The sequence below is a fragment of the Clupea harengus genome, chromosome 12, assembly GCF_900700415.2.
Source record: "Clupea harengus chromosome 12, Ch_v2.0.2, whole genome shotgun sequence".
Lineage (NCBI taxonomy): Eukaryota > Metazoa > Chordata > Actinopteri > Clupeiformes > Clupeidae > Clupea > Clupea harengus.
The window spans coordinates 12,820,397-12,845,974 of record NC_045163.1 but is presented as its reverse complement, the minus strand read 5'-3'; the positions used below and the strand labels follow the sequence as shown (position 1 = coordinate 12,845,974).

The window sequence follows — 25,578 nt, the reverse complement described above, 5'->3', positions numbered from 1 at the left end:
TCAGTCCTCCCTGACCATGCTGCGCTGAGGAGCCTCTCGGTGGAGGGACACTAATGGGGAAGGTTGTCCAGGGTTGTCTTTCGTGGCTCACCAAGAGCTCCGGGGTGTCACACACACACACACACACACACACACACACACACACACACACACTGTGTCGTGTCATAGCTCTCTTTTGTTTTCCGGCTGGCTTCACCAACATGCAATCAGCAATCGTCTTCTGCACAGGACGAGGGAGAGGTTTGCCAAGTTTTGTTGAAAAGGAAAACAATTACTTGTTCTTTCTTTGTTGAAAGGCTTTTGTAAATGTATGGCCAGGCACCATATGTAAACATGTGGTAAATTAATCTGGGTATCTCAGCTCAGGATGTCTATAGGTAGATGAAAACCTACTATGATGAGTGCCTGGTGCAAGGGTTATATTGGCCCCCAAAAATCAGACCCTGCCCCAAACCTCAGGAGACTTAGGGGGAGTGTGGCCTGTAGCTGAGCAGTAAAACAGAGTCGCCGGGAGGCTTATATTTCAGTGTTGTTGCAGAGCCCATATTGTTTTGTCTGCCGGCTAGCTCCCCCAGGATTGGAACAGGCTAGACGGGGTTGGTCTGATCAGGCTGGATTAGATGGGCACCGATAGCACTGATCAGAGCAGCCTAATGAGAAAGGGAAAGTAAGGAGATACACACATCTTTTTTCATACTAGGGATGATAACTTAATATCCTCTTAAGCCAGTTGGTGAATAGGATGTGGTGAAGAAAGCATTTGGGAAGCAGATCGGTCATAAACTGGGCGAGAAGGCTGGGACGCCCTTGCATTGAAAGACCTTAGGGTATCCCACAAGGGTAGGGTTGGGTAGATAGGCAAAAACATAAAAGATCTGATGGACATGTTTGTTGTTACAGTCACAGACGGAGACTTCAAACAATGAATAGGATGCAAGCGCTTACAGTTTTTCTCGATTGCTAACACACATTTTTTGAAAGCATGCCTCGTTTCCTCAAAACTCTAAACACAAATCCCAAAACCACTCACACAAAATGCAAAACCCTTTATACATCCTGCAAAAGGCAACTTTGCTTTCAAAACAGTGTTATGTCACCTCAAAAGGGTACTTTGTTTTCTAATGACAAACACAGCCCATTATATGAGTAGACATTCTAAGCATCGATTGAACACTGATGTGCTCAATGGAAAACACTACTATGAAATGGGAAAACACCAGTATGAAGGCCTTATCAGGAACATTATGTTACTATACGCTTACTCCTGTAGTAAAATATAACTGTATAATGTTTTTACGCAAATATAAAACAACACACAAATATACAGTAACAACTAAAATATTTCTTTATTTTTTCCAAAAGTGCTGTAGCCTATACATCACAGCAAACACAAATGAATGTGTAAATGATTTGCACAGAACAAACAATAGGATATAGGCCAGTACAGTCAACAAAAAAAAAGAAAGAAAAATGTAAAATAAAAAAGGACAAAAAACTACTGCATCCTGTTCTAGCTCAAGACAATATTGACAATGTGCTATCAGAAATAGACCTACACAGTGTTGTGAATGTTGTTGCATTTTGTGTGAGTGGTTTAGGGATTTGTGTTTAGAGTTTTGAGAAAACGAGGCATGCTTCATGTGTGTAAGCAATCGAGAAAAACTGTAACATTGGATTGGATTACAATACAGTACAGTAATGTGTCAGTGCTGATAGGACGCAATCAGTTGTGAAAATGTATATGACTTACTTGCACATAGTCATAGCATAACTGTTTGACTGTCGGAGTTTCTGACAAAAGGCACCCTGTACACCTGCTTTATTCTCAAGGTGTTCCGCCTTAGAACACAGTCCACTGTGGCTAGGCTCACTGTATTGATGTTTAGGAATATGTCTTGGTCGTCAATGGTTGCACTTTGTATTTGTTTACGTAATTTTACAGATACAGTACAATGGAAAATACAAGAATACTATGCTCCTGATAAGGCATTCAAACTAGTGTTTTCCTGTCATATTAGTGTTTCTTACCTATTCCCTCTTCTGAATGTCCAGAGAATGGAAGCAAATGAGAAGCGGCTTATATTTGGTTGAACCCTCTGGCCAGCCTCCTGCATGGTCAAACCATGGTTGACCATATGGTTGACCACAGTGGCCCGAATCTCATCAGAGATAATGGCTCTCCTTCTTGCTCTTTCTCTTCATCCTCTTCCTCCTCCTCCTCCTCCTCCTCTTACTCTCACTCCTCTGCCTTTCTGATCACCTCTCACTTCAATGTTGCCATCAATTTTTCTCCAAACCAGGAGCTAACCTGTGGCCATCATATTGCTAAAGCTTTGATTTCAAATTGCACAACAGCCTTTGAAATGGAAGTTTTGCCAATTGAATAGCAGTGTGTTCTGTCTGAACACAAGGAGGTTTTGGCATTGATGAAGTGTGCAAAGTAGAGAGGATGGTGTTTAGTGTTTTGAAGAAAGTATGGTTAACAATTGAAATTTGTGTCTAAAGCAGATAATTGTGTGTTGTGTTTTGAAGAAAGTGCGGTTAACAATTGAAATTTGTGTCTAAAGCAGATAATTGTGCTTATAGTTTAGCAGAATTGGTTTAGGGAGTTGGCACATGAGTTACAGGTTGTGGTCATTGTGCCAAAAGGTTTCAGTTATTGAATGTAATCAATCGAGAAAAACTGTAAGGCGTGTTTTACTTCAATAAATCAAAAATCACGATGGGCAAACAAGGCAAAGATCTCAGGACCCAGAGTACACAGTAACGTAGCGTCTTGCTATTCACAATCAATATCACACAAAGACAAAGGAAAAGTCCAGGGCTTAAACAGAAAATAAATTAATACATTGGCTACTAGTGAGTACTAAACATGGAGGGAAAACAAAGGTGGGAGGGAAATACTTAACACTGGGGAGGATAAACGGACTGGAGTAGCATATGGTTCCAGAGCAGGAACCCGGACTGGAGTTGCAGCAGGGACTGGAGCAGGAACAGAGGAGCGTGTTGCAGAGGCTGTGACAGTTACGCTCTGATAGAGGGTAATAATTTGATGAGAACTTGTGAAACAACACACCTTTCTAAGAGCTGCTTTCCTGACGAGCCACACAAAAAAAACATGGCAGCACAGTTTCTCTGTGTCACCCCTGTCATTTCCCCTAGCTCACCAAAAAGCTCATATTCTCTTCCCATAATTTGTCTATTTTAAAAGTAGTGGCAGATCAGTTGATATTAGTTTCTCAAATTTGATAACGCCACATCTACTGTTGCACCATTGTGAGACAATTAGTTTGGATGTGCAGAATTGATGCTTTTGAATGAGGGAATCAAGTAGGACATCTAAAGATGTTTATAGAAGATGTATGCTGTGTGTTTACAGAACAGGATCATGCCAAAGTGAGTCAATGTCAAGTGCACAGTGCCTGTTTAACAGCTCCCCTCTAGCCATCTGGGTTTGCCTGCAAGGCATACATATGTGCTTTGATTGCTCTAGCACAAGTATTGAACCAGAGCCGTCGAAAAATCAATATGAAGCTCTGATGGGCAGATGCCTCAGGGCTATTCCCACATTTAGATAGATAGATACAATAAATACATACATAGATAGATAGATAACACATATAACTTACCAAAACACATACAAAAAGACAGAACAGAAATATATATATATATATACACATGGAAATTAGTATAATACTAGATAAAATAAATAGAATACAAATAGAATTTCACTTTAAGGCAAGATATCACAATTAAATGTAAAATTTGCATTGTGCATTTGTCACTCAGAGGAATATGGCTATTGGGGTAGGCAGGAATGACCTCCTATAACTGTCCTTATTACAGCGGAGCTGAAAACACTCTGCTGACTGCCAGTAGGTTGTAGGAGGTGTGTAGTGTTGTCCATTATGTTGAGCAACATCCTTATCATCACAACCAACTCTAGGTGCTCCAGAGTAGTCCCCAGAACAGAGCCAGGTTTCTTTATCATAATATATATATATGTATATATATATATATACATGTGTATTATAAATATATGTATTTGATTGGCACTGAGACCTTGCTTGTGTTATCTCTGAACTAGGAACAGGCTAAGAAGTAGCATTCTGAGCAGCATTCTGATTTAGCAGGCTAAGAGTTAGCAGGCTAAGAATTAGGCCCACCTGACTGACCTGACTGCTACTCATTTGATTTGTGCTAGGAATGCTTGTGACTATTGTACCATACATCCTATGCTGCTATGACAACAGAAGCAGGTCATTTGGTACAGCACTTTCAGCAGCTCAGTGGGTGGGTGGGATGTGTGTGTGTATGAGTCTTTGGGGGTTGTTTTTTTCTCTTTTGATTAGCAGTTTTAGCTCAGTGGCTAAGTAGCTGCTGTGGTGGTTCCTCTCATGACTATCATAAGGGAGGGCGGGGGGTCTTGTGCACTCAGCGACTGTGGTAATATGTCATTCATCCCCCCTCTACCCCCCCCCCCCTCCCAAGAGGGAAGAGGCAGACCCCCTTTGTTGCCCTCAGCTTTTGGGTCAGGGAGCCCCAACCATGCGTCTCAGGATTGTTTTGGGGGCTCAGTCCGCCAGGAAGGAAACCGAAAATCCTTTTCTTGACACACACAAAGGAGGCCTGGGCAATAAGGGAGAGTAACAAGGAAAAAAAACAGGAAATAACCTGAGGCTACAACACTTGTGATCGCAAATGTAGGCCATCGCATGACAAGAGAGAGCTTGGGAAGAGAGATCTGTTTAGTCTGGCAGAGTCTATAAAAGTGACCTTGCTTATGGCGGAAATGCACACTTTTGTGTGCATATTAAGACGATGTTTGGTTATTAATTCATATTTCAAAGATGGTGTGATGATAACCACCTGCATAGTGGCTCAAGTCTATAGTCTTGGCCTCAAACAGGAACCGTTCCCCCAAGAAATGCTCACAAATTAGCACTCCGACCAGCTGTCAGTGTGGCTCTGGTTTCATACTGGAGACCTCCAGTCTGTGGAAAGCAAGCTTGTGTCTGTGCGAAGCCCCTCTAAAAAAAATGGCTTTACCTTCCCCAGAAGGGTTGTTGAAAGTCCACATTCACACCAGGGCTTTGTTTTTCAAGTGCCCACTCGCTTGCTCTGACAGTTCTCCTTTCATTAGTTTAGGGTGTGAGGGGGCAGATGTATAAGCGCTGCTGCCATAGTGGCTGACTGGTAACACTTTTATGGAGCTCCTTGGGAGAAAGTGTTCGAGTTATGTTTCTTTGTCTCACTGAGCTTGTGTGCGTTCGGCCTTGGTCAAGCACATCAGGCGTCATCGTAGAGGGGACAAGGAGCAAGCGGGAGAATAGAGAGTCTGATCCTCACATCCTGTCTGTCTTCGCTCAGACTTTAATAAAAATGGTCTTACCCCCTGAAAGACTGGTCGCACCAGGGATAAACACTTCACAGTCAAATGCAGAAGAAAAGAAACGGAAGAAACGGCGTGTAGGAAATTAGTTTTGTTCTGCGTAGTGAAAACCAAAGCAGAACCCTTTAAAAGAAAGTGTCAGAATGTAAGGGCAAGTACACAAACAATGCATGAATGAATGGTTGTCATAAAATCACTGTTGCAACAATATGACCGAAGCAGTTTTAATGGCACACCCACAATCCCATTTACACTAAAAGAAAATATAGCTTAATAGTGTTGGAACCCTTGCAGGCTAATTTAGTGTGTTTTGGATGGCTGCTTTGCTCTCGAGCATCCTGCATGTGTAACAGACATTAACCTTTGGCTGGACCTTCAGCCAGAAAGACAAATTACTCACTGAAGTGTTTCTTAGGAGTCTGGCAACAGCAACTCAACAATGTCATCACTATTGTCTGTTGACAGGAACCGTTTACAAATACACTATCACACAGGCTGTTGCATACACACACACACACACACACACATAGAAAAAACACTCGCAACTTAGGACTCACAAACTGTCAGTTTGTCTGACAGTCTTGTCACTGTCAGAACATGACCTCAGTGATTTAGAACCGAATTTCTGAAAATATGTGAGAGCAGGTGTGGTAGCAGTCCCGTTCTGATGGCCTTTTCTTCCATGAAGTTCTCACCGGGTTTTGTTGGCAGGAATTGGCCAAGTTTGGCAAATCTTTTCCTGCCTCCACCCCTCCCCCTCCCCCTTCCTGCCATCTCTTGGGCGAACTGGACCATAACACATGGCAAGTTCAATATATACAGTATATATACATATATTTTTTTTTCCCCCACCAGTGGCACAGTATTTTTTCTGAAAATAGAGAGGGTTTATTTTTAGTAAAAAAGCCTTCTGTGTTCTTTATTGCTAGCCTGTCAGGGTGAGAAAAGCAAGGTCATGGCAGTGTTGTCTAGTTTCATTAATTGATTAATCAATTAAATTATTAATTCATTTTTAACCTCCCTTGTCCCTTTGTTTGTTACTGGTGACAAAATCTGTCATCAGAATGGCCAAACCCTGTGTTGGCCATTTTGTCCTTATTTCATGTGTTTATAGGGTATATGGGTGTAACTGAGTTATATGAGTGATGCCACAACCAGGTTTTTTTTTATTTAATTTACTTGGATATGCAATGTGATAGTGTAATATAATAGCCAGAACACTGTATTGCAAAATGCCTCTTTCATAACTTGGAGATTTGAATGATTATCATTATAGATAGTCGAGTAGAAAGCCAGTATGCCCCTGTTCACCCCAATACCTCTTCTCACATGAGGATCTGTGTGTGTGTGTGTGTGTGTGTGTGTGTGTGTGTGTGTGTGTGTGTGTGTGTGTGTGTGTGCGTGTGTGTGTGTGTGTGTGTGTGTGCATGTTTGTGCTAGCCACCTTCAGGGGTTTTATTGGGCTGCTTAACAAAAGGTGGGGCATTTTCTTCTTGGGCTTAAGGCCTGAGAACCATTATGGACTTGTCCTTTATCTGGGTCAGTTCTTACACAAAAACGCTACCAAGAAGCTTGGGTGCATATGAGGTTTTTATGTTCTCAGTGCAAGTTCTCTCTCTGTGTTTGTGTGTGTGTGTGTGTGTGTTTGCGCGCGTGCGTGTGTGTCTGTACTGCCTGGGGAAGAAAATGGTACCCTTTTTAACCGAGCCCTTTGCAGCAGGCCAGTGTGGGCAGCACAATTACGGCGTTACTGCCACCTCTTCCCCCTCTGGTGCCTTCCCTCAGACTCAGGCTCAGGATGTGTGTGTCAGGTCAGGAAAAGCATTGTCCAAAATCCATGACCAGTATTTCACCACTGGTAAAAAAAATGGTGATAACAACATCAATGTCATGGTGTCATTCGTTTGGGTGTGCTAAATAGCTGTGTGTTGTTTTCTATCAGAGATGCAGAACATTCCTTTCACAAATTCTGTGGAGCAGTGGCAGGAATACTATATAGTTTGTATAGTTTAAACAATTCAATGGAATCTTGGAGTTTGTTATTTTCTTCAGTGAATATTTTTATTTTCCTCCTCCTCTACCTGAGAAGACTGTGTAGCTGGGCAGACTTTGGAGAGGTTGAAACAGCACTTTTCATTGTCATTTTAAATGTATGATGATTATGTGTGGTTTGGTACCCCTTCAGCTATTCTCGAGCTCATTACTCTCTTCATTAATAGGCCTTTAAATCCAAATGTCTGCTAAATGGGTAATTAATGGGCATTAGGGAGATTACCTTAATCCGACAACTGTGCCAAAAGAGCAAAATACTCCTGTGCATTTAACTCTAAAACAAATCTCTGAGCTTTGGCTTGGGCCCAATGTCTCATTGCACTTAATGTGCAGGCAAAGTCATAGAATTCATAGTGTCATCTCCTTTCTTATGTCTTTCAGAAAAAATTCAGGCTGCTTCTTGAACATTCTATTAATCCCCAAAGTTTTCCTTCCGTTAATAGATCAAAAAGCCAGAGATATTTGAACAAAGAAAGAATCAGAGGAACAGAATAAAACAGGACTGTTTGACCCTATTCATTTGGTGTGCAGGTTATTCTTACTAGCTTTACATATTTTCACCATCATTAAACAATTTGTGTAACTCTCTAGTCATTCAGCCAACCTACATGAGGTGTGCAAGGATTACTTTTGTGAAAGGCCATTTTTATCTGTTAGGTTTTTAAAGAGCCTTTAAGGTCAGTCTCTTTGGCTATAATCAACCATTAGGAGACTGGACGCAGAAGAAGGCAACACAGTTTTACAGTTTTGGGCAAAACTCTCCATGAAGTAGCTAAGTTGTTTTACTGGCCCACGCCATCCATCCATCTGCAAAATAAACCATAAAATACGGGCAGGGGGCTAGAGGAAGGGGGAGAATCCATAAAAGAAGGAGCCAGTCAACGTGACCTTCGTGTCGCCCTCTTAGACCTTACGAGGACTAATTGTAATAACCACGTAATCAAAAAGGTCCAATGCAACTGGGGGTTAACAAAGTACGTCAGCAACCTGCTCAGATTTATGTAAAGTGGCTTTAACGGGGTGGCACGACACACGCACGTACACCCGGTGCGGGTTAGCCCTCTCATTAACTCCCCAGCTTGCTTTAATCAAGAGAAGCAATAACATGTGTGGCCGCCGATGCCAACGTGCCAATCAACTCGTGCCAATCAACTCGTACCACACATGAGAAGGAGAGAGACAAAAAAAGGGCTGCCCTTGATTTGTTTTACGGTTTTAGCAGACACCCGTCAGGACTCTCTTGGGTGACATCATGTGTAGGCTAAGCCACGCTCAGGAACAGCTGGTCGACGAGAGTGCCATAAAGCAAGCCCCACAAAGCCTTGTGATGTCAGGCGTAATGGTAATGTATGGCCTATCGTGCTAGCGCTCTCTTTGAGGAGAAATCATTGAGGAGAAAAAACAGAGCTGTTTCCTATGGGAAGAGACCAAGCAAACGCGACGGACGATTAAGAATTGAGAGGGTAACCTGGAGAATCAGCCGGCGTTTGGACCGTGGCTATTTCCCTTTAACAATAAACAGAAGCCAGACCTCAAATCCGTACGATTGTAAACACTGTTGAATCCGGTCAGCTGGGCCTCCGTTCTTCTTCAACAGATGGTGCTACTCCTGGGTATGAGTAGAAAAAGTCATATTGCACCTGTCCTCTCTCACCCAAACAGACCCCACCTGTCTAGTTCTCATTTCTTTCGCGACCCCTACAGTTAAAAAACAAGGGTGAACCTGTCATGTATACCTTTGACAGGGACATTACAAATACAAGCCCAACAGTTTGTAATGCAAACACTAACGGTATATAACAGTAGTTCATTAGTCCACTGAAAAAGGCTAGCAACAGGTAATGTATTCTAATGAGTCAAATCTTCCTAGGCCTATGCTCTGGACGGTTCCTCATTTTGCAATCTGTTGGAAGGAGGCTTGTGCCAGGAAACTGTAACAAATGAATGACTATAAACCCTGGGAGTCCAACTGCCACTTTCAAGATGAAACTCCATTACCAGAAGGTTAACTTAAACCCCCCCCCCCTTTTTTTCACAGTAGAAAATAAGGGATAAGTGCTCCAGGAGAATAGTAAAGATTCATGGATAAACTTGTGGTCAGAGCAGTCCCAGAGGTTCTCCCCTGGTGTTTGCTGAGGAGAGTATTACCTTCAGGATTGGGGTGAGCTGGTCTGACGTGTTGAAGAATTACTTAATAAAACAAAACAAAAGATGGCTAGCCATATGGTAGTGCGCCAGCCCATAGGCCCGGCTAGCTTTATGGCCTATTAGGGGTTATGGGGATTTGGGCTCCAAAAATAAACCTCATCTGACCTCACCTCCTCTTTGGTCGACGTTGTTTAAAGAGCGCTGGATGGCTTAATCCACGCTAGCCAGCCATGCGCTAGCCTTTTTCTTCCAACCACAGGTTTATGTTAGCATAGCAGCACCAGCGGCAGGTCTCTCAGTTACCAGCTAAGTGTAGAGCAGCCAGCCGTCCATCAAAAAGAGTCCAAACTGAACGCAGCTGTGTGGCTTTGAGGTGGTGACTCAACCCCAGCAGATGTTTTCTAGCCCAACACAAATAAATAAATCATCAGTCACTCAGTCACTGACAGCTCACGCCTCATAATTCAACGCTGCTCTTTCCCTCCAGTGCAAGAAAATACTTCTCCCTTTGCAGTAGTATAGTTGATGGTTTGCAATAATGTTCTGGAAGATTTTCTGTCTGAAACATTGAGTGTTTCAGTATAATATGAAATGGTTTAACATTTACATTTTTTAAACCTGTAGAATGCAATTTCTCATTAGAAGTCATACACACTCATGCATTTAACAATACGATATCCCAATGAAGGGTTTTGAAATGATTCTATAAAGTTATTTGTAAGTTGTGATTGTAGAGGTTGTCATGGAAATTCACATTACATCACACGGGTGAAACGGATCTTTTCACCAGCTGTTGGTTTAGTATCCAAATCTCACATATAGTGAAGGCCAGTGTGTACAGAACGGAACCTGGTATAAAATTCTCTCTTCAAGGCTTTAGAAATGAACCATTGATTAGAGCCTGCGACATGCTATGCTATATGTTTTATGCTACACAGGATGGTAGGTTTCATTGCCATACAATAAATATTAGAAATTTTGAAATTACTTTCTGTTATAGCTGAATTGGCATTACTGTAGAACCAATAGAACAATCCTGTAGAATTAGTAGTATGTTGCCTAAATATGTAGGTTACCCCCCCTAAACAGAGATGTTTTGCTCTACTGGTATGTAAACAAAGTCTGGAGCCTGCCCGTTATCTAAGTTATAGCCTCATGCAGATAAGTTAAGAACATGCTATCATCAATGCTATCATCAATTTCCAACTTGCTGGTGCCAGGAAGTTCAAAGGACCTAAAATACAGTCTACTTTTGGGGGGATCTGGGAGGGATATATATACACACACACACATACAGGAGTATACTGGAGTTGACTTAACAAAAATAACAAAACAAAATTAAAAGGGTGATTACAATTAGTACAACAATCTCAGCAAATCATCATCATCAAAAACCATATAAAAATTTAAATACAGCTTCCATAAGCTATTAGTCCTGAGAGATCTGACCAAGGTCTCCCTCACCTCTATATCCTTCTGTTTTTTCTCTCTCTCTTTCTGTCTCTCTCTCTCCTGCCCCTCTATCCCTCTCTCTCTCCTGCCTCTCTCTCTCTCTCTCTCTCTTTCTCTCTCCTGCCCCCCCCTCTCTCCTGCCCCTCTACCTCTCTTTCTCACTTTTTCCCTTCTCTCTTCTCTCTCTCCCCTGCTCAGCATGTGACAGCATCCACTGGGGCCCTCACTGCAGCAACCGGTGCCAGTGTCAGAATGGGGCGCTGTGTAACCCCATCACGGGGGCGTGCATCTGCACCCCTGGGTACCAGGGCTGGCGCTGCGAGAAGGACTGCGATGCGGGCACCTACGGCACCGGCTGCCAGCAGAAGTGCCTGTGTCAGAACGGTGCCGCCTGCCACCACATCACGGGGGAGTGCACATGCTCACCGGGATACACCGGAGCTTTGTGAGTACCTCACACAACACACACACACACACACACACACACACACACACACACACACACACACACACATACACACACACATACAAATACACTCAGTTACATACGCAAACACTCACTCTCTCTCTGTCTCTCTCTCTCACACACACACACACACACACACACACACACACACACATAGTCATAGACCATAGGCCATGCTCACACTTGATCCAGGCTGCTGACTTCATATATGGCCTTCCTCACGAGCAGTGGTCTGAAAGGATGTCACTGTCACATTAACACTGTACTGTCAGAAACATGGATTGAAAATTGGTATTCATACCTTAAGAAATGTCTGTCTGACAGTATGTTTTTGTTGTCTACATTTCCGCCATACACCTATTCCTTGAAGACAAACATTTCAAAAAGAGTAGAAATGTCAGTAGGTTTATCTGCAACATAGTTGAGTCTCGGAATGCTTTCTTTACAGTGTGATAAATGATACAGCATGTGTAAGTGTTTATGAGTGTCTCTCTGTGTGTGTATGTCTATGTGTGAGTGTGAGTGTGAGTGTGAGTGTGAGTGAGAGAGAGAGAGAGAGAAGGGAAGAGAGAGTGTGAATGTGTGTGGCTGTGCATGGGACATAAGACATACACACAGCGACAGATTGTGTGTGTGAGTGTGTGCGTGTGTGTGTGTTTGTGTGTGTGTTTGTGTGTGTGTGTGTGTGTGTGTGTGTATGGCTGCCTCATTGACCCTTTCTCCGTGTTCCCCCTCAGCTGTGAGGACTTGTGTCCGCCCGGTAAGCACGGACAGCAGTGTGAGGAGCGCTGCCCCTGCCAGAACGGAGGAGTGTGTCACCACGTCACCGGAGAGTGCTCCTGTCCCGCTGGATGGATGGTATGAAACACACACTTACCCATGCGTGCATATGCACACACACACACACACACACACACACACACACACACACACACACACACACACACACACACACACACACACACACACACACACACAAAGAAAGACATATAGATATATATATACAAAAACACAGGCATCACAAGCTACCTACGGTCACCATCTTAACTACCGCTGTTGAAAGAGAGGAAAGCCATTTTAATGCTGAACAAACCAAAAAACATGAAAATCATCATGTAATGGCATATACCTTATATATGAGAGTGACAGCCATGCAGCATCATGTGGTGGGGTTATATATATATATATATGTGTGTGTGTGTGTGTGTGTGTGTGTGTGTGTGTAGGGGATGGTGTGCGGCCAGCCTTGCCCAGAGGGACGTTTTGGCAAGAACTGCTTCCAGGAATGCCAGTGTCATAACGGGGCGACGTGTGACTCGGCCATCGGCCAGTGTTTCTGCAGCCCAGGCTACACTGGAGAACGGTAAGAACGGACTGCAGACACACACTGTCAGCTATCTACTGTTAACCTGAATCACCAGCGTTCTAGGTCTGGTACATTAATTTGATTTGAATTCAGTTAAGGTCAGCTTTCATCCGTATAGGGCATATAGACATGACAAGAAAATCTGTTTGCTCAATGTATGGTCACAAGGAAAGTATGCTTTAGAGTACTGTCAACTCTGAGCTCTGAACAGCATTAGGTAATAAAAAAGCACCTTAAAAGCAACATAACTGCTTAATATAAAATACTGCTTATGCACTGACGATCATATGTGTGATACAGTATATAGAGCGTTTAACAGCAATGTTGTCCATGAAGCGATTTTTTTTCATTTAGTTACAGTTACTGTTTTGGATCAGTCAGATCCTCATCAGTCTTCAGCGTGGCGGGATTGGCTGTATTTTAATTATCAGGGTCAATGACTAAGTCAGTGATTACCCTCTGAATGAGGGCTGTCGACCCACTTTGAAACTTCACGTGGTGAGTACGGAGTAGGTCAGATGGGTGTGTGGATGCTAGGGGCAGGGAACCCCCTGCAACAACAACAACAAGGTCAGCGACACAAGGTCAGCGATACAGGGAGCAGACCGGAAGGCAATTAAACCGTGAAGCCAACTGTTCTTAATTTATGACACCATGGGATTAGTTTAAATGGTTTCAGCCCCCCTCCATGCGATAAAAAAAAACCCCAGCTCTCTCTTCAAATCAGAATATGACATGAGGCAGTAGAGCATAGTATTATTTAGTACAGTACAGTGTATTAGTATATATTAGATTATTAGAGTTCTTTTGTAATATAGTACAGTACATACTGTGCATTTTTTATTGAAATGAAAGTGAAAAGTTATCACTACACTCAACATACTTTGTGCAGTCCATACATCTAACCATATCTCCTATCTTAGGACCACAGAATTTTTAACATTCTTCAACAAAAATTTGAAGTTTGACCCACTTTCTCTCGTTTGTTCACTTTCTTTCTGTGCTCCCCCCATCACATCCATGACAACTAACCTCAACCCTAACCCCCCCCCAAAGCAGCCCTTCTCATTGGTCATCCCCCGTGTGGCTTTCTGTCCTCTGCCTGTCCTGTCATTTGTCCCGGTGGGTTGCAGGGCAGGCTAAAAACCCAGTGACTCAGTAAACACAGGCATAGCCATGGATGGGGAGAGGCCCGTGCTAAAATTACATTGTTATTGTCTGCTTGCAACCCCCTCCACCTCCACCCACCCAGCCCCCCCACACCCCCTGACATGTGTGCACCACACCGGGGCCGCCGTAGCTTCAGACACCACCAAATACGACACCAGAACCAGGCCCTGTTTGTTCCTCGAGCCGCCCGTTAGCTTTTGGGTGGGTGTGGGAGCGCTGTGGTCAGATGTGTTTACACACGCTTCCTCTCCGCTCCCAGAGTCTGGCCGTTCTGGAGAGCAGCATCCATCAGTCATGGTGGCCAGAGACTTATTTTTAGGTTTTTTCTGCCTCATTCTGACTCACATTTAATGCACTGGATGTACGGGTTCGGTGGGGGTGCAGCATGGTAGTGAGGATAAAGCAAACCCCTGTGTGACTACGAGCTTTTTAGATAAAGGCTTATTTAGGTTTCTGTAAGGTTTTTTTAATGAGCAGTCTTTTTTATCTCAAATATAACATAGGAGCTGCAGGTAAAAGTGTTGGTAATGTACAGACTCAAGCAATCTACTGAGAACTTCGAACTATTGTGGCTGCTGCTGGGTGGTTGTTGTGTGGCGAAGATTAGACACACATATTAGACACACATTAAAGGAGCTGACCCTGTGCTCTTCCTATCTCACACTTTTCTCCCACACTGCGGTTACATACCCACCTACCCACCCACCCACATACACAGACACACACACACAAACATTCATACACACACTCACAAACACATACACACACACACACACACACACACTCAGAGACAAATATATCGGTTTTGGCACACAGCTGTGTGCTTGTGGCTCTGGGAAGAGGAAGGAAGTGAGTAGACTGGTGTGTGTGCGTGTGTATGTATGTGTGTGTGTGCATGTGTGTGTGTGTGTGTGTGTGTGTGTGCGTGTGTGTGTGTGTGTGTGTGTGTGTGTGTGGGGGGGGGGGTGCATATGTACAGACAGTAAGACGGTAGTAGGGAGAGAGAGAGGACCCTATCTCTCTGCGGAAGTGTGGAGACTGGCCAGACCTTGTTGAGGGATGAGCTGTGTGTGGTTAGCGGTTCTGTCTGCTCCGCCTTCAGTCAGTTGGGAGCTAGGAATGCCTGAGGAGCCTACGAGCTCTGTGGCGACGTCCGTCCCAAATTACCTCAGTTACCTCTGCTGCCGCCATCTGCTCAGGGCATCTGAATGCTACCGCTAACTCTAGCTCAGTGCTAACGTACACTTAGCGAGATATATGTGTTCCTCGGGCTTCAAACAAGGCTGACTGCAGTCAGTTTTTATTGCACGAACAACTCACAGCAACACACACGTGGAGATGGAGACTGTGTGATTTAAAAAACTAGGCTAGTGAATGACCTGGTGATGGCATTAGCGCCTTTTCTCATGAAGATGTCAGAACTTGGCAAAACGTGCGCATGTATTCACGGCTTGCTCTGCTGTCAGGAAACACTGGAGCGCATTTCCTGTGAACCCGCCAATGGAAAACGGAATGTTTGTTGTTGTCCCCAGGATGCCAACAAATGTTTTCCATGCTACACTTTTCATCACCTCGCCACCTGCACCACCCCCCCACCCCCCCCCCCCCCCAACTCCCACCCCTGGTTCCGCATGTGCTGGCGTCAGTGCCCCGCGGGCACCTGTGCCAGGTCCCTGTGAAGACGGATTGCCTGTGTAATGCGAAGGGGTCATGGTGCATTTCCACTGTCTCTCTCAGAGCCAGGGTGCCAGAGGGGGATTGCACCATTCACTAACAATCTGTTGCCAGAGAAAAATGTATTACCATCACATCGTGTCGCAATAGCACTGTGCAGCAGATGCTGCGAGAGATTGCAAATGTCGAATTTCGAACCTAATATGAGGGGTTGATCTATCTTTGTGGTTTGTGGTTTGTGGTTTTAGGTCTGTGGTCTATAAATGATTAAATTAAGGCTGCAACTTTCTAAACGTAATTCCAAATAGGTAAAAAGGTCAAATTCAGATACCATACAATGAATGTTTTTCATGTGTTTTTTCCCCCGCTTTGCTGGTGTTTTGAGAAAAGGTTATATAATGATTCCATCTGAAAATCAGATTCTTGGTGTTGTTTTACGGCACAGTCGCAATGGAACCGTAATTAAGTTAGAGAGCTAATATGTCACAGATGGATGAACTTTATCATAGTCTTACAAAATAATGTGAATTCAGAACAACAGCCGCACATAATGAGGAAAGCAATGCACATACAGCAGCCTCAGTCGGCAAATGCATTTGGAGGAAGGAAGTTTCTAGAAGGCATATTGCGCCGTGAGAGCTCCGAGGGGCCTCTGTTACAATGGCGGCGTTGTGAGAGAGGGGCTCTGCCTCTGAGCTGAGCTCTACTAGGCCAGGGCTTTGGGGCCTGGGCCCGGTAATCACCAGTATCAGAGAGCCGCGCACCATATACTTAGCCGGCCCGTGAAGCGACAGGAATAGCAGTGCGAGTGCATTTATATGAGTTAATAAGGGCCTTGGTGGAGTCGCACGTCACTGCAGCCTCGGGGTTGAAGCCGGGGCCCTGCTGCCACACCGAGCCTCCACCACCACCACCACCACCACCGCCTCTGCTTCCACCACCACACCCTATGGCCTGGAAAATTGTCAATGCTGAGAGCCTGTGCAGGGAGGGACCTCCTCTGTGTGTGTGTGTGTGTGTGTGTGTGTGTGTGTGTGTGTGTGTGTGTGTGTGTGTGTGTGTGTCTTATACCATTTTGCCAGTAGGATAGGAATATTCTCCACTACTGTGGTGACACACTCCTCATGTGTGTGTGTATGAGCCTTCAGGCCCTTACCTGGTGTACCCCTGCAGAACATAATGGCCACACACTCAAGCCGTTTCCATGCGGCGCTGATATTTATGCATCCGTGCACCGTTCTCAGACACTTGATAGTGGCCTGGGGGAATCCTCTGGCTGCGAACGGGGCTGAAATCTGACGTGACCTCTCGTGCAAACCCTGGTCTCCACAGCCGTCCCCCCCAGAGGACCTTCTGTGTGTGCGTACGATCCTCCAATGTGTTCCCGTAACACTACAGCTGCTAGTGGTTTGAAAGAGGAAAAGAGAGAAAAAAAGAAGATGAGGAAAAAAAACAGCTTTGGGAAAAGCATTCTGACAGAACCCATCTGCCAGGCGAGAATGAGCCTGATAGCCGTGTCTCTGAGACATGGTTTTGAATTCTGAATGGAGCCAGCAGCCTAATTTATCAAAGCTAGCTAGCGGCAGTGGCTCAGGCTAGAATACGAGTTTCCCCTAGTGATAGCCCTTGTGATTGCTTTAAAGCTAGGATGGTTCCTTGAAACAGAGAGAGAAAGAGAGAAAAAAAGAAAGAGGGAGGGAGGGGGAGAGAAAGAGAGCGTTATCCATCAACAAGTAGGTCTCTGCAAGTCAACTTCTTATGAAGTCCCTCTTCAGGAATGTAAGTGAACTTTAAAAGATGTTTTTTTTTTATTCTCAATCTGAAGTTTTTCGTCCTCCCTTTGCATTTTTTTTTTTTTTTTTACATATATCTGGTTGCAAATACATACATACATTCCATCCCGCCTTAACTGTTTCCCACACAGCGCCTCCTATTAGAAACAACACTGCGGTGTGCAAACAGCCCATGTGTTACAGTAAATGTGTTTTATATGCAGCTGCTAACCGTTGTTGGTGATTTAGCTCTCAAAACACAAGTTCTCACACTCTTTTTAGGCACTGTTACAGTTTTCCATATTTTCTTATATAAGTGTGAAAAGTTAGGCATACTATTCATTACCCAAGGTATGCCATTTCTAAAGACCTTCATAAATACTTGGATACATTTATAGCTTACACAGTATGCCTAAACGTGGTGTAAGACATAATTTAAGCACATTACTGAGGAGACTGAAGTGCTCATGAGGCATTTATAAACTCCTCCATCTTTGGCTGTGGCTGGCTAAGGTAAAGTATAGTCGCATACACCACACTTTTGGTCAAAGAACAGCAGGTTTAAGTCCGCTCAGTGATTTGCCCCAATGGTATTTACCCGAGGGGCTAATCTGTGTGGCATTTTCAGCGGCCTCTCGTGCCATCTGCAAACAGTCCCAGCCACAGTCGCCAGGAGATTACATGCTGATGGCAGAGCCCCCTTTTCAACAGCCCTAATCAGTGAAGATTGTTTTGAAAGTGGTGGCGTTCAGTTTCTTGTTGTTTGGAAAAAAAACATAGTGTTGACCCCTTTTTCTTCATCTGTGAATGATGCTTTCAATAAAGGGATCTTATATCAGTGTAATTTGATGTTTACCTTGTAGCTGTATTTTATTGTAACTCTTTGCTTGAATCATATCTTTCGAGGGCTATCATCTGAAGTTGGCTGTTTTATTTTCACTATTTGTCACTTCAATGACTATAATCTATACTACACCCTTTGTCTCTGTCTTTTGCCTCACTTTGTACAAGTAACTGATATGGTGTCTTTTACAGTGCCTTATTTCTTGCATTTTACTGAGATAAGAGTCCCTTTCTACATTCACCAGCTCTTCCTACCGCGTCTATACTGAACCTAGAGCATTTGACATATTACAGACTAGGCAGTTATATCTTTTACAGGTGTATTTCCACTGATTCCCTTTTTATTTCACCTTCAATATAATTTCAAAGCCCTGATGCTTTTTTCCACGCACAGTTATATCTGTAGTGTGTGACAGCTTTTCCACTACATTTCACTCTGACACTGCTAGTGTTGTCCATAACCGTGTCCGTGTAGTCATTTGGCAGGCGCTTTCATCCAAAGCAATTCAGAGGGGACTGACACTCTCCCAGCGGGCTTTGACAGCGTGGCGTCTTCAGACTCCACTTCACCAACTCTTCTCTCCCACTGCTGTTGTGTCTGTAGCTGTAAGGCTATCCGCCTAATCACAAATATTTGTACACTGCGTCAATTGAGAAAATTTACCAATCTGTTAGTGCTGGGCCAAATAGTTGTGCTGAGCCAAATATTTCGAACCACAGTATCCACTCTCCTGCATTTTAGCTGTTGGTGGTCCAGATAATCTGTTAGCTGTTGCCTCCAATGGCTTTGACTGACACTATCACAGTTGGCTGCTGGTGCTCGAGCTTTGGTGCTCTCTGTGAGTGACCCTCCCCTGACTCCTCTCTCTCTCTCTCTCTCTCTCGTGTGACACCCCCCTCCCACCCCCCGCAGGTGCCATGAGCAGTGCCCGGTTGGCCTGTTCGGCATGGACTGCAGGCAGACGTGCCGCTGCCTGAACGGTGCCAAGTGCTACCACATCAGCGGGGCGTGCCTGTGCGAGCCGGGCTTCGCGGGCGAGCACTGCGAGGTGCGCCTTTGCCACGAGGGCGTCTACGGGCTCAAATGCGACAGGAAGTGCCCCTGCCACTCAGAGAACACGCGCAGGTAAGTGACCTCTCACCTTTGACCTTTTATCTCACTTCTTCACTACAGTGGTAGGAAGGAAGCGATAAGGGTGGGGGCAAGGGGGGATTCCAGGGACCCAGTGATTGACAGCTGCCCTGGAACAGCAGTGAAGATTTTGGAGATTAAGATTATACAGGTTGAGATTATGTTTGTTGGTTGGGGAAGATTCTAGTTGTATGCCTTGTAAGAGGTGCTGCGTTACACTGTCTGGTGTTTGTTCAGCTGATGTGTTGCTCTACCTCACCCGTAAGCCACTTTAATCTAAATGTAAGTATCACTAAAATCTCAGCACCCTGACCCACATGGAAACTACTTACAACCATTGTCAAGGTATTACCGATGAAAATATGTTCTGTCAGTGTCTTCATGCTACAGTTACATTCTGTGAGGACATGAATGGTGATTGCGCTACTTTTACACTCAGAACGTCAAGCCTCATCTTGAACACAAGTCACGCCACGTCCTGTCCTGTAGTCCTGTCCTGTCCTGTCCTCTCCTGTCACATTATGTCAAATCACATCATCCTACATTCCAGTGTCCCGACCAGATGCAGGTTATTGAGGAGGGAGGTGGGGCAGAGACAGAGGCCTGGAAGGGCTCCAGGAGGGAGTGTGGATCAGCATGGCCTCTCGTCAGAGCGTCCTGAGGAAAAGCACAGTTTCAGTGAGCAGGGACACTGCTCAATAACTCTGCAGCAGAACCTATTTATCTGTCTGTGCACCGATAGCACTTGTAGTCGTAGTTCGCTTCAATGTCATTCATTTATGTGAGGAACTCTTGTCATGAGCCGGTTAAAGCAGTTCTGGATAACACAGGGGACTTATATATCTATCTGTCCGTATATGTGTATTACGTGCAGGTGTAACGTTTTCAGGTACAGACAACATAGGAACCCAAAAGCACGACAGACACAGAATGTAGTTTTGCGTTCTTTTACTTCGTTATACCACAACAGAGTCAAACCCTGGACATCAGCCCAGTGTTTCGCTAATACAACAGGGAAGCAGGCAGAGTAACCCGGGGGACAGGCAGGCAGAGTCAAAACCGGGAGATCCGTCCGTTCAGCAAACCATCCGACAAGGAGCAGGCAGGGTAATCCGTAATCGGTGGGCAGGCAGGCAGGGTCAAAACCGGGAGATCCGTCCGTACAGCAAACCATCCGACAAGGAGCAGGCAGGGTAATCCGTAATCGGTGGGCAGGCAGGCAGGGTCAAAACCGGGAGATCAGATAATACAGGCAGACAAGTCAGACGAGGGGCAGACAGAGAAAACTGAATCCGAGGTACAGTCCAAGGTCTAAACACAGGGTAATCAGGCTTATGGTTAACATACAAATCGCGGGAGAGCTTGGCAAAACACACAAGACAATCTGGCAAAGAACAGATGATAGTGGGCAGGTATAAATACACAGAACCTAATGCGGAGATGAGCTGCAGGTGCAGAGATGGGCGGAGATTAACAGGTGAGAGAGATGAGGAGATTGCCGAGCATGTGGGCGTAGCCGGATCTGAAATGACAGGAGATGATGATAATACATGAACACAACCCAGATGAAAACAACCTAGAATTCAGGGGAATTCGTGACAGCAGGCTGCTTCATAGCTGCAATGTACATCACTCAGGGTGTGGTGGCCTCAGGTGTGGGCAGAAGTGTCAGGTCATGCAGATGAACCATCGCTCTCACAGAGCTTGAACAGAAAAGTCTCGGAGGAGATGTACCCTAGAGTTGTACAACTTTGCTAGCAGCTGACATTTGTGGAAAGTATTGTTAAAGGAATGGCAGATTAGACTCTAAGGAAATGATCAGCAGCAGCTGCAACAGTAATCTGCTGACTCACAGAGTGGCAATGAGCGGTCATGTGAACAGTATAGGAAAGGCCCCGTGGGTGTCCAGTTAAACTTGGCTGGAGTACAGTCTGGTGATTAGAGCCGAGTACTTTAACCCTCCTATTATGTTTGGGGTCAATTTGACCCCATTCAATGTTTAACGTCTCTAAATAAATGTTTGACATAATTTGTTTTGCTTCATATTTAATGACTTTTCTTAATTTAATGAGGACAACTGGGTAAACACAAAATTAACATGATGATATGTTTTCAATGTCCTGTACGCATACTTTACGCATAGGTGTTGTTTGGGGTCAATTTGACCCCAGGCTGTTTTAATTGTATAAAATATATAAGAAATATCAACTTTTTTCATCACATTGTTACTTTTCTTGATAAAAGAAATAGTTTTTTATTCCAAATGTTATAGATAACAACAATATGTACTTAGAAATAATATGAAGCCATAAAAACACCAGAAGGATATCTCTTTCCAGTTTTAGGTCAATCAGTGAGATTTTATGGGGATCTGCATATTTCTCTATAGTCGCGTAACATGTATTCTGGATGTATAAAGGGAGTGGGTGGGGATATTGTTTTATTTTTTAAGGGCTATTTAGGTAGTCAACAAACAAACCTAAAGTACCTGACACATAAACTTGGGTAAAAAAAAAAAATTATAATAATTTTTTGGAGGTTTAAATTGCTGGGGTCAAATTGACCCCAAGCATAATCGATGTGGGTAAAATTTGAACATAATAGGAGGGTTAACTGTTATGGACTGGAACTGCAACTGTGATATGGCAATACTGTGCTGTAAGTTGCTACTTGGCTTTGCATGGGCTGCCTTTGATTGAAGGTCATTCCATACACTGCAAAAAATCAGCCTTAAAAAACAAGAAAAAAAAGTATGGGGTATATATCACTTAAAATATGCTAAATTATCTGCCAACAGAACAGGAAGATTTGACTTACCAAGACTTTGTAAAAAAAAAGTAAAAATATCTAGCCTCAAAGAACCCAAATATATCTTAAAACTAGTGTGGACAGACTAAAAACAAGTACATTTGTCAAAATATTTAAGAATAATTTTCTCAATATGTAGGAAAACGTGCTTATATTCACTAAATGCTAGCACCATCATCTTGAAATGAGGCTACATGCTAGGCAATGTATCTTGAAATCAGTACAGCTACACCAAAAACAAGTACATTTGCCTCTATACCCAAAATATTTAAGAATTATTTTCTCAATATGTAGAAAACGGTGCTTATATTCAGCAGATGCTAGCACCATCATCTTGAAATGAGTCTACATACTAGGCAATGTATCTTGAAATCAGTACAGCTACACTAAAACAAGTACATTTGCCTAAATAAAAAAAAATGTAAGAATTATTTTCTCGAAATGTAGAAAAATGTGCTTATATTAAGCAAATGCTAGCACTATCATCTTGAAATGAGTCTACATGCTAGGCAATTTATCTTGAAATCAGTACAGCTACACTAAAACAAGTACATTTGCCTATATACCCAAAATATTTAAGAATTATTTTCTCAATATGTAGAAAAAGGTGCTTATATTCAGCAGATGCTAGCACCATCATCTTGAAATGAGGCTATATGCTAGGCAATTTATCTTGAAATCAGTAAAGCTACTCTAAAAACAAGTGCATTTGCCTAAATACAAAAAAAATTAAGAATTATTTTCTCGAAATGTAGAAAAATGTGCTTATATTCAGCAAATGATAGCACCATCATCTTGAAATGAGGCTATATGCTAGGCAATTTATCTTGAAATCAGTAAAGCTACTCTAAAAACAAGTGCATTTGCCTAGATGCCCAAAATATATAAGAATTATTTTCTCAATATGTAGAAAAAGGTGCTTATATTCAGCAGATGCTAGCACCATCATCTTGAAATAAGGCTATATGTTAGGCAATTTATCCTGAAATCAGTAAAGCTACCCTAAAAACAAGTAAATTTGCCTAGATACGGTTTTTTTTATTATTATTTTTCAAGCTTTATTTTTTTGGCTTTTCTCAGATAGGACAGTAGAGCGAGACAGGAAGCGAGCTGGAGGGAGGGATTGAGAAATTACCGCAAGTCGGACTCGAACCTGAACTCTTACCTGTGTTCCCATCTTACCCATTCATGGTGCAGGGTTGCTGCCGCTTGCGCCACAGCTCCATCCCTAAAACAGTCATCCGTTGAGAGATCAGAAGGACAAGATGCTTGAAATAAAAAATTCTGACTTTGACAAAGCAGTTTTGTACTTATAATGACTTATAATTATGGCAATTCTAGTTTCAAGCATTAACGTGCTCAGAACCAGTAATAAAATCTCAGTAACAAGTAATAAAACCTTATTAAGATAATTAAGGACTGAAACACTTGAAGCAAGTGAAATGCTCTAACATAAAAAATGCCTGGTAAGAAGAAATATCTTGTCAGACAAAAACAAGCATATATTGCCTTGATTGAAGATATTTCATCTTACTAAGATTTCACTTTTTGCAGTGTACTGAACGGGTGAGTTGTTGTTGTTTTCAGTGTAGGATACGGTTTGGTTTGCGCTGCTCAGGTAAATGGTCAGGCCAAACCACTGTCTCCACATCGTTACTTATGGCTCTGGTTATTGGTGTAGACAAGGACAACTTCACAGTTTCCAGGCTTAGACTCCTGAGAATCATTTTGGTTGGGTTTGTCTGTCTGTCTGTCTGTGTGTGTGTGTATGTGTGTTTGTGAGCGAGAGAGAGAAAGAGCGAGAGAAAGAGAGAGGGGCATAAAAAGAGAGAGTACTGCTGTCTTCCCACCAAACAATAACTCAGTGCACGTGTGTGTGTGTGTTTGTGTGTGTGTTCCCCTCTGCGGCGTTCAGCACGTGGCATAACTCAAGTTTTTCCTATAACCCTACTGATGTTACCACCTGGAGAGTGCGGGTGCAGATCTGTCTGACTCGCAGCCAGTTTCCTTGAATAAATCTAAAAAGTCGTGTTCCCGTTGTGTGTGAGGAGGGGTTAACATATATTTCCATATGTTCAGCAGGGTTCCTTTTTGGGGTTGTTTTTGTGTTCGTTCATGTGTGCGTTTGTGTGTGTTTGTGTGTGCGTGCCTAGTGTGTAGTGGCTGACTCAGCACAAAGTTCCCCATTGTGTTGATCTCGGGGAGGGGAGGTTGGGGTCCGTTAGACGACCTGTCACAGCTGACGGCCGCATGTGTTGCACGCTGGGGCAGCTGCCGGGGCTCAGGGCTCAATGGCTGCGCTGTTTCAGGTGGGAACAGCTGCCTCTCCAGGCCAGGACAGACCCAACAGGTACCAGCTAGCAAACCCTGCGACGCATGCCCCCAAAGCTCACTAAAGGCCAGCAGTTAACCTCAGGGCTGCCCCCAAACATTACCCTCCCCCAACACACACACACACACACACACACACACACACACACACACACACACACACACACACACACACATATACACACACACACACATATACACACACACACACATATACACACACACACACACACACACACATATACACACTCACACACATATACACACACACATACACACACACACACACACACACACACACACACACACACAGACACACATAAGCACATACAAATCCAACCCAACTTTCTGTTCTGTCAGTGTTTTGTTTGGCTGACAAATAAAACATGTTTATTTTTAAACCTCCGGGAGGGTATAGCCACTGGCTGTGACAAAGGTTTTGCTCTCTAACATATGTAGACCTATCCAAAGTCAGTTGTTTTTTAATGTTTTAAAGACCCTATTTTAATTTGATTCATGAAACTGAGATAACAGAAACAGTACTTTTCTGTACCACCACACCATCTTTACAAAAGATAGAACCTAAAACATACAAACCTATTGATGAGATAATCCAGAATGGATGGTGCCCAACCTTTCATTCCTACTGCAAAGAGATCTGCAAATGACGCTACAAATGGATGCTTTGCTGGTTTTGTACAATAGCAAGTCTTCTCCCTTTCTGAGGTAAAAAAAGCCCCAAGGTGGTTGTGATTCATGAAGGCCTTTGTCAGTGGCCCGGCTTCACCTCCTCAGGTGTACTGTTAGAGCCCGGAGGGAGCCAGAGGGAGCTGGAGGGAGCTGGAGGGAGCTGGAGGGAGCTGGAGGGAGCTGGAGAGTTTCTAGTGTGACATTGGAGGATGTCATGTCTTTTATAGCATTACCGTCAATCTCCATGAAATGGGTCATAATAGACATGACCTCCCAGACTTC

General features: G+C 43.7%; 1 protein-coding gene across 1 annotated transcript in view; it reads left to right on the top strand.

Annotated features, from left to right (window-relative positions):
• Positions 1–25,578, top strand: part of megf10 (multiple EGF-like-domains 10) — a 65,697-nt gene that overhangs the window by 18,469 nt on the left and 21,650 nt on the right. Inside the window, exons 6-9 of the mRNA XM_012842495.3 lie at positions 11,243–11,489; positions 12,248–12,368; positions 12,737–12,873; positions 19,249–19,461. Coding sequence (XP_012697949.2) covers positions 11,243–11,489; positions 12,248–12,368; positions 12,737–12,873; positions 19,249–19,461 — 718 coding nt within the window. The remainder of the gene's footprint in view (positions 1–11,242; positions 11,490–12,247; positions 12,369–12,736; positions 12,874–19,248; positions 19,462–25,578) is intronic.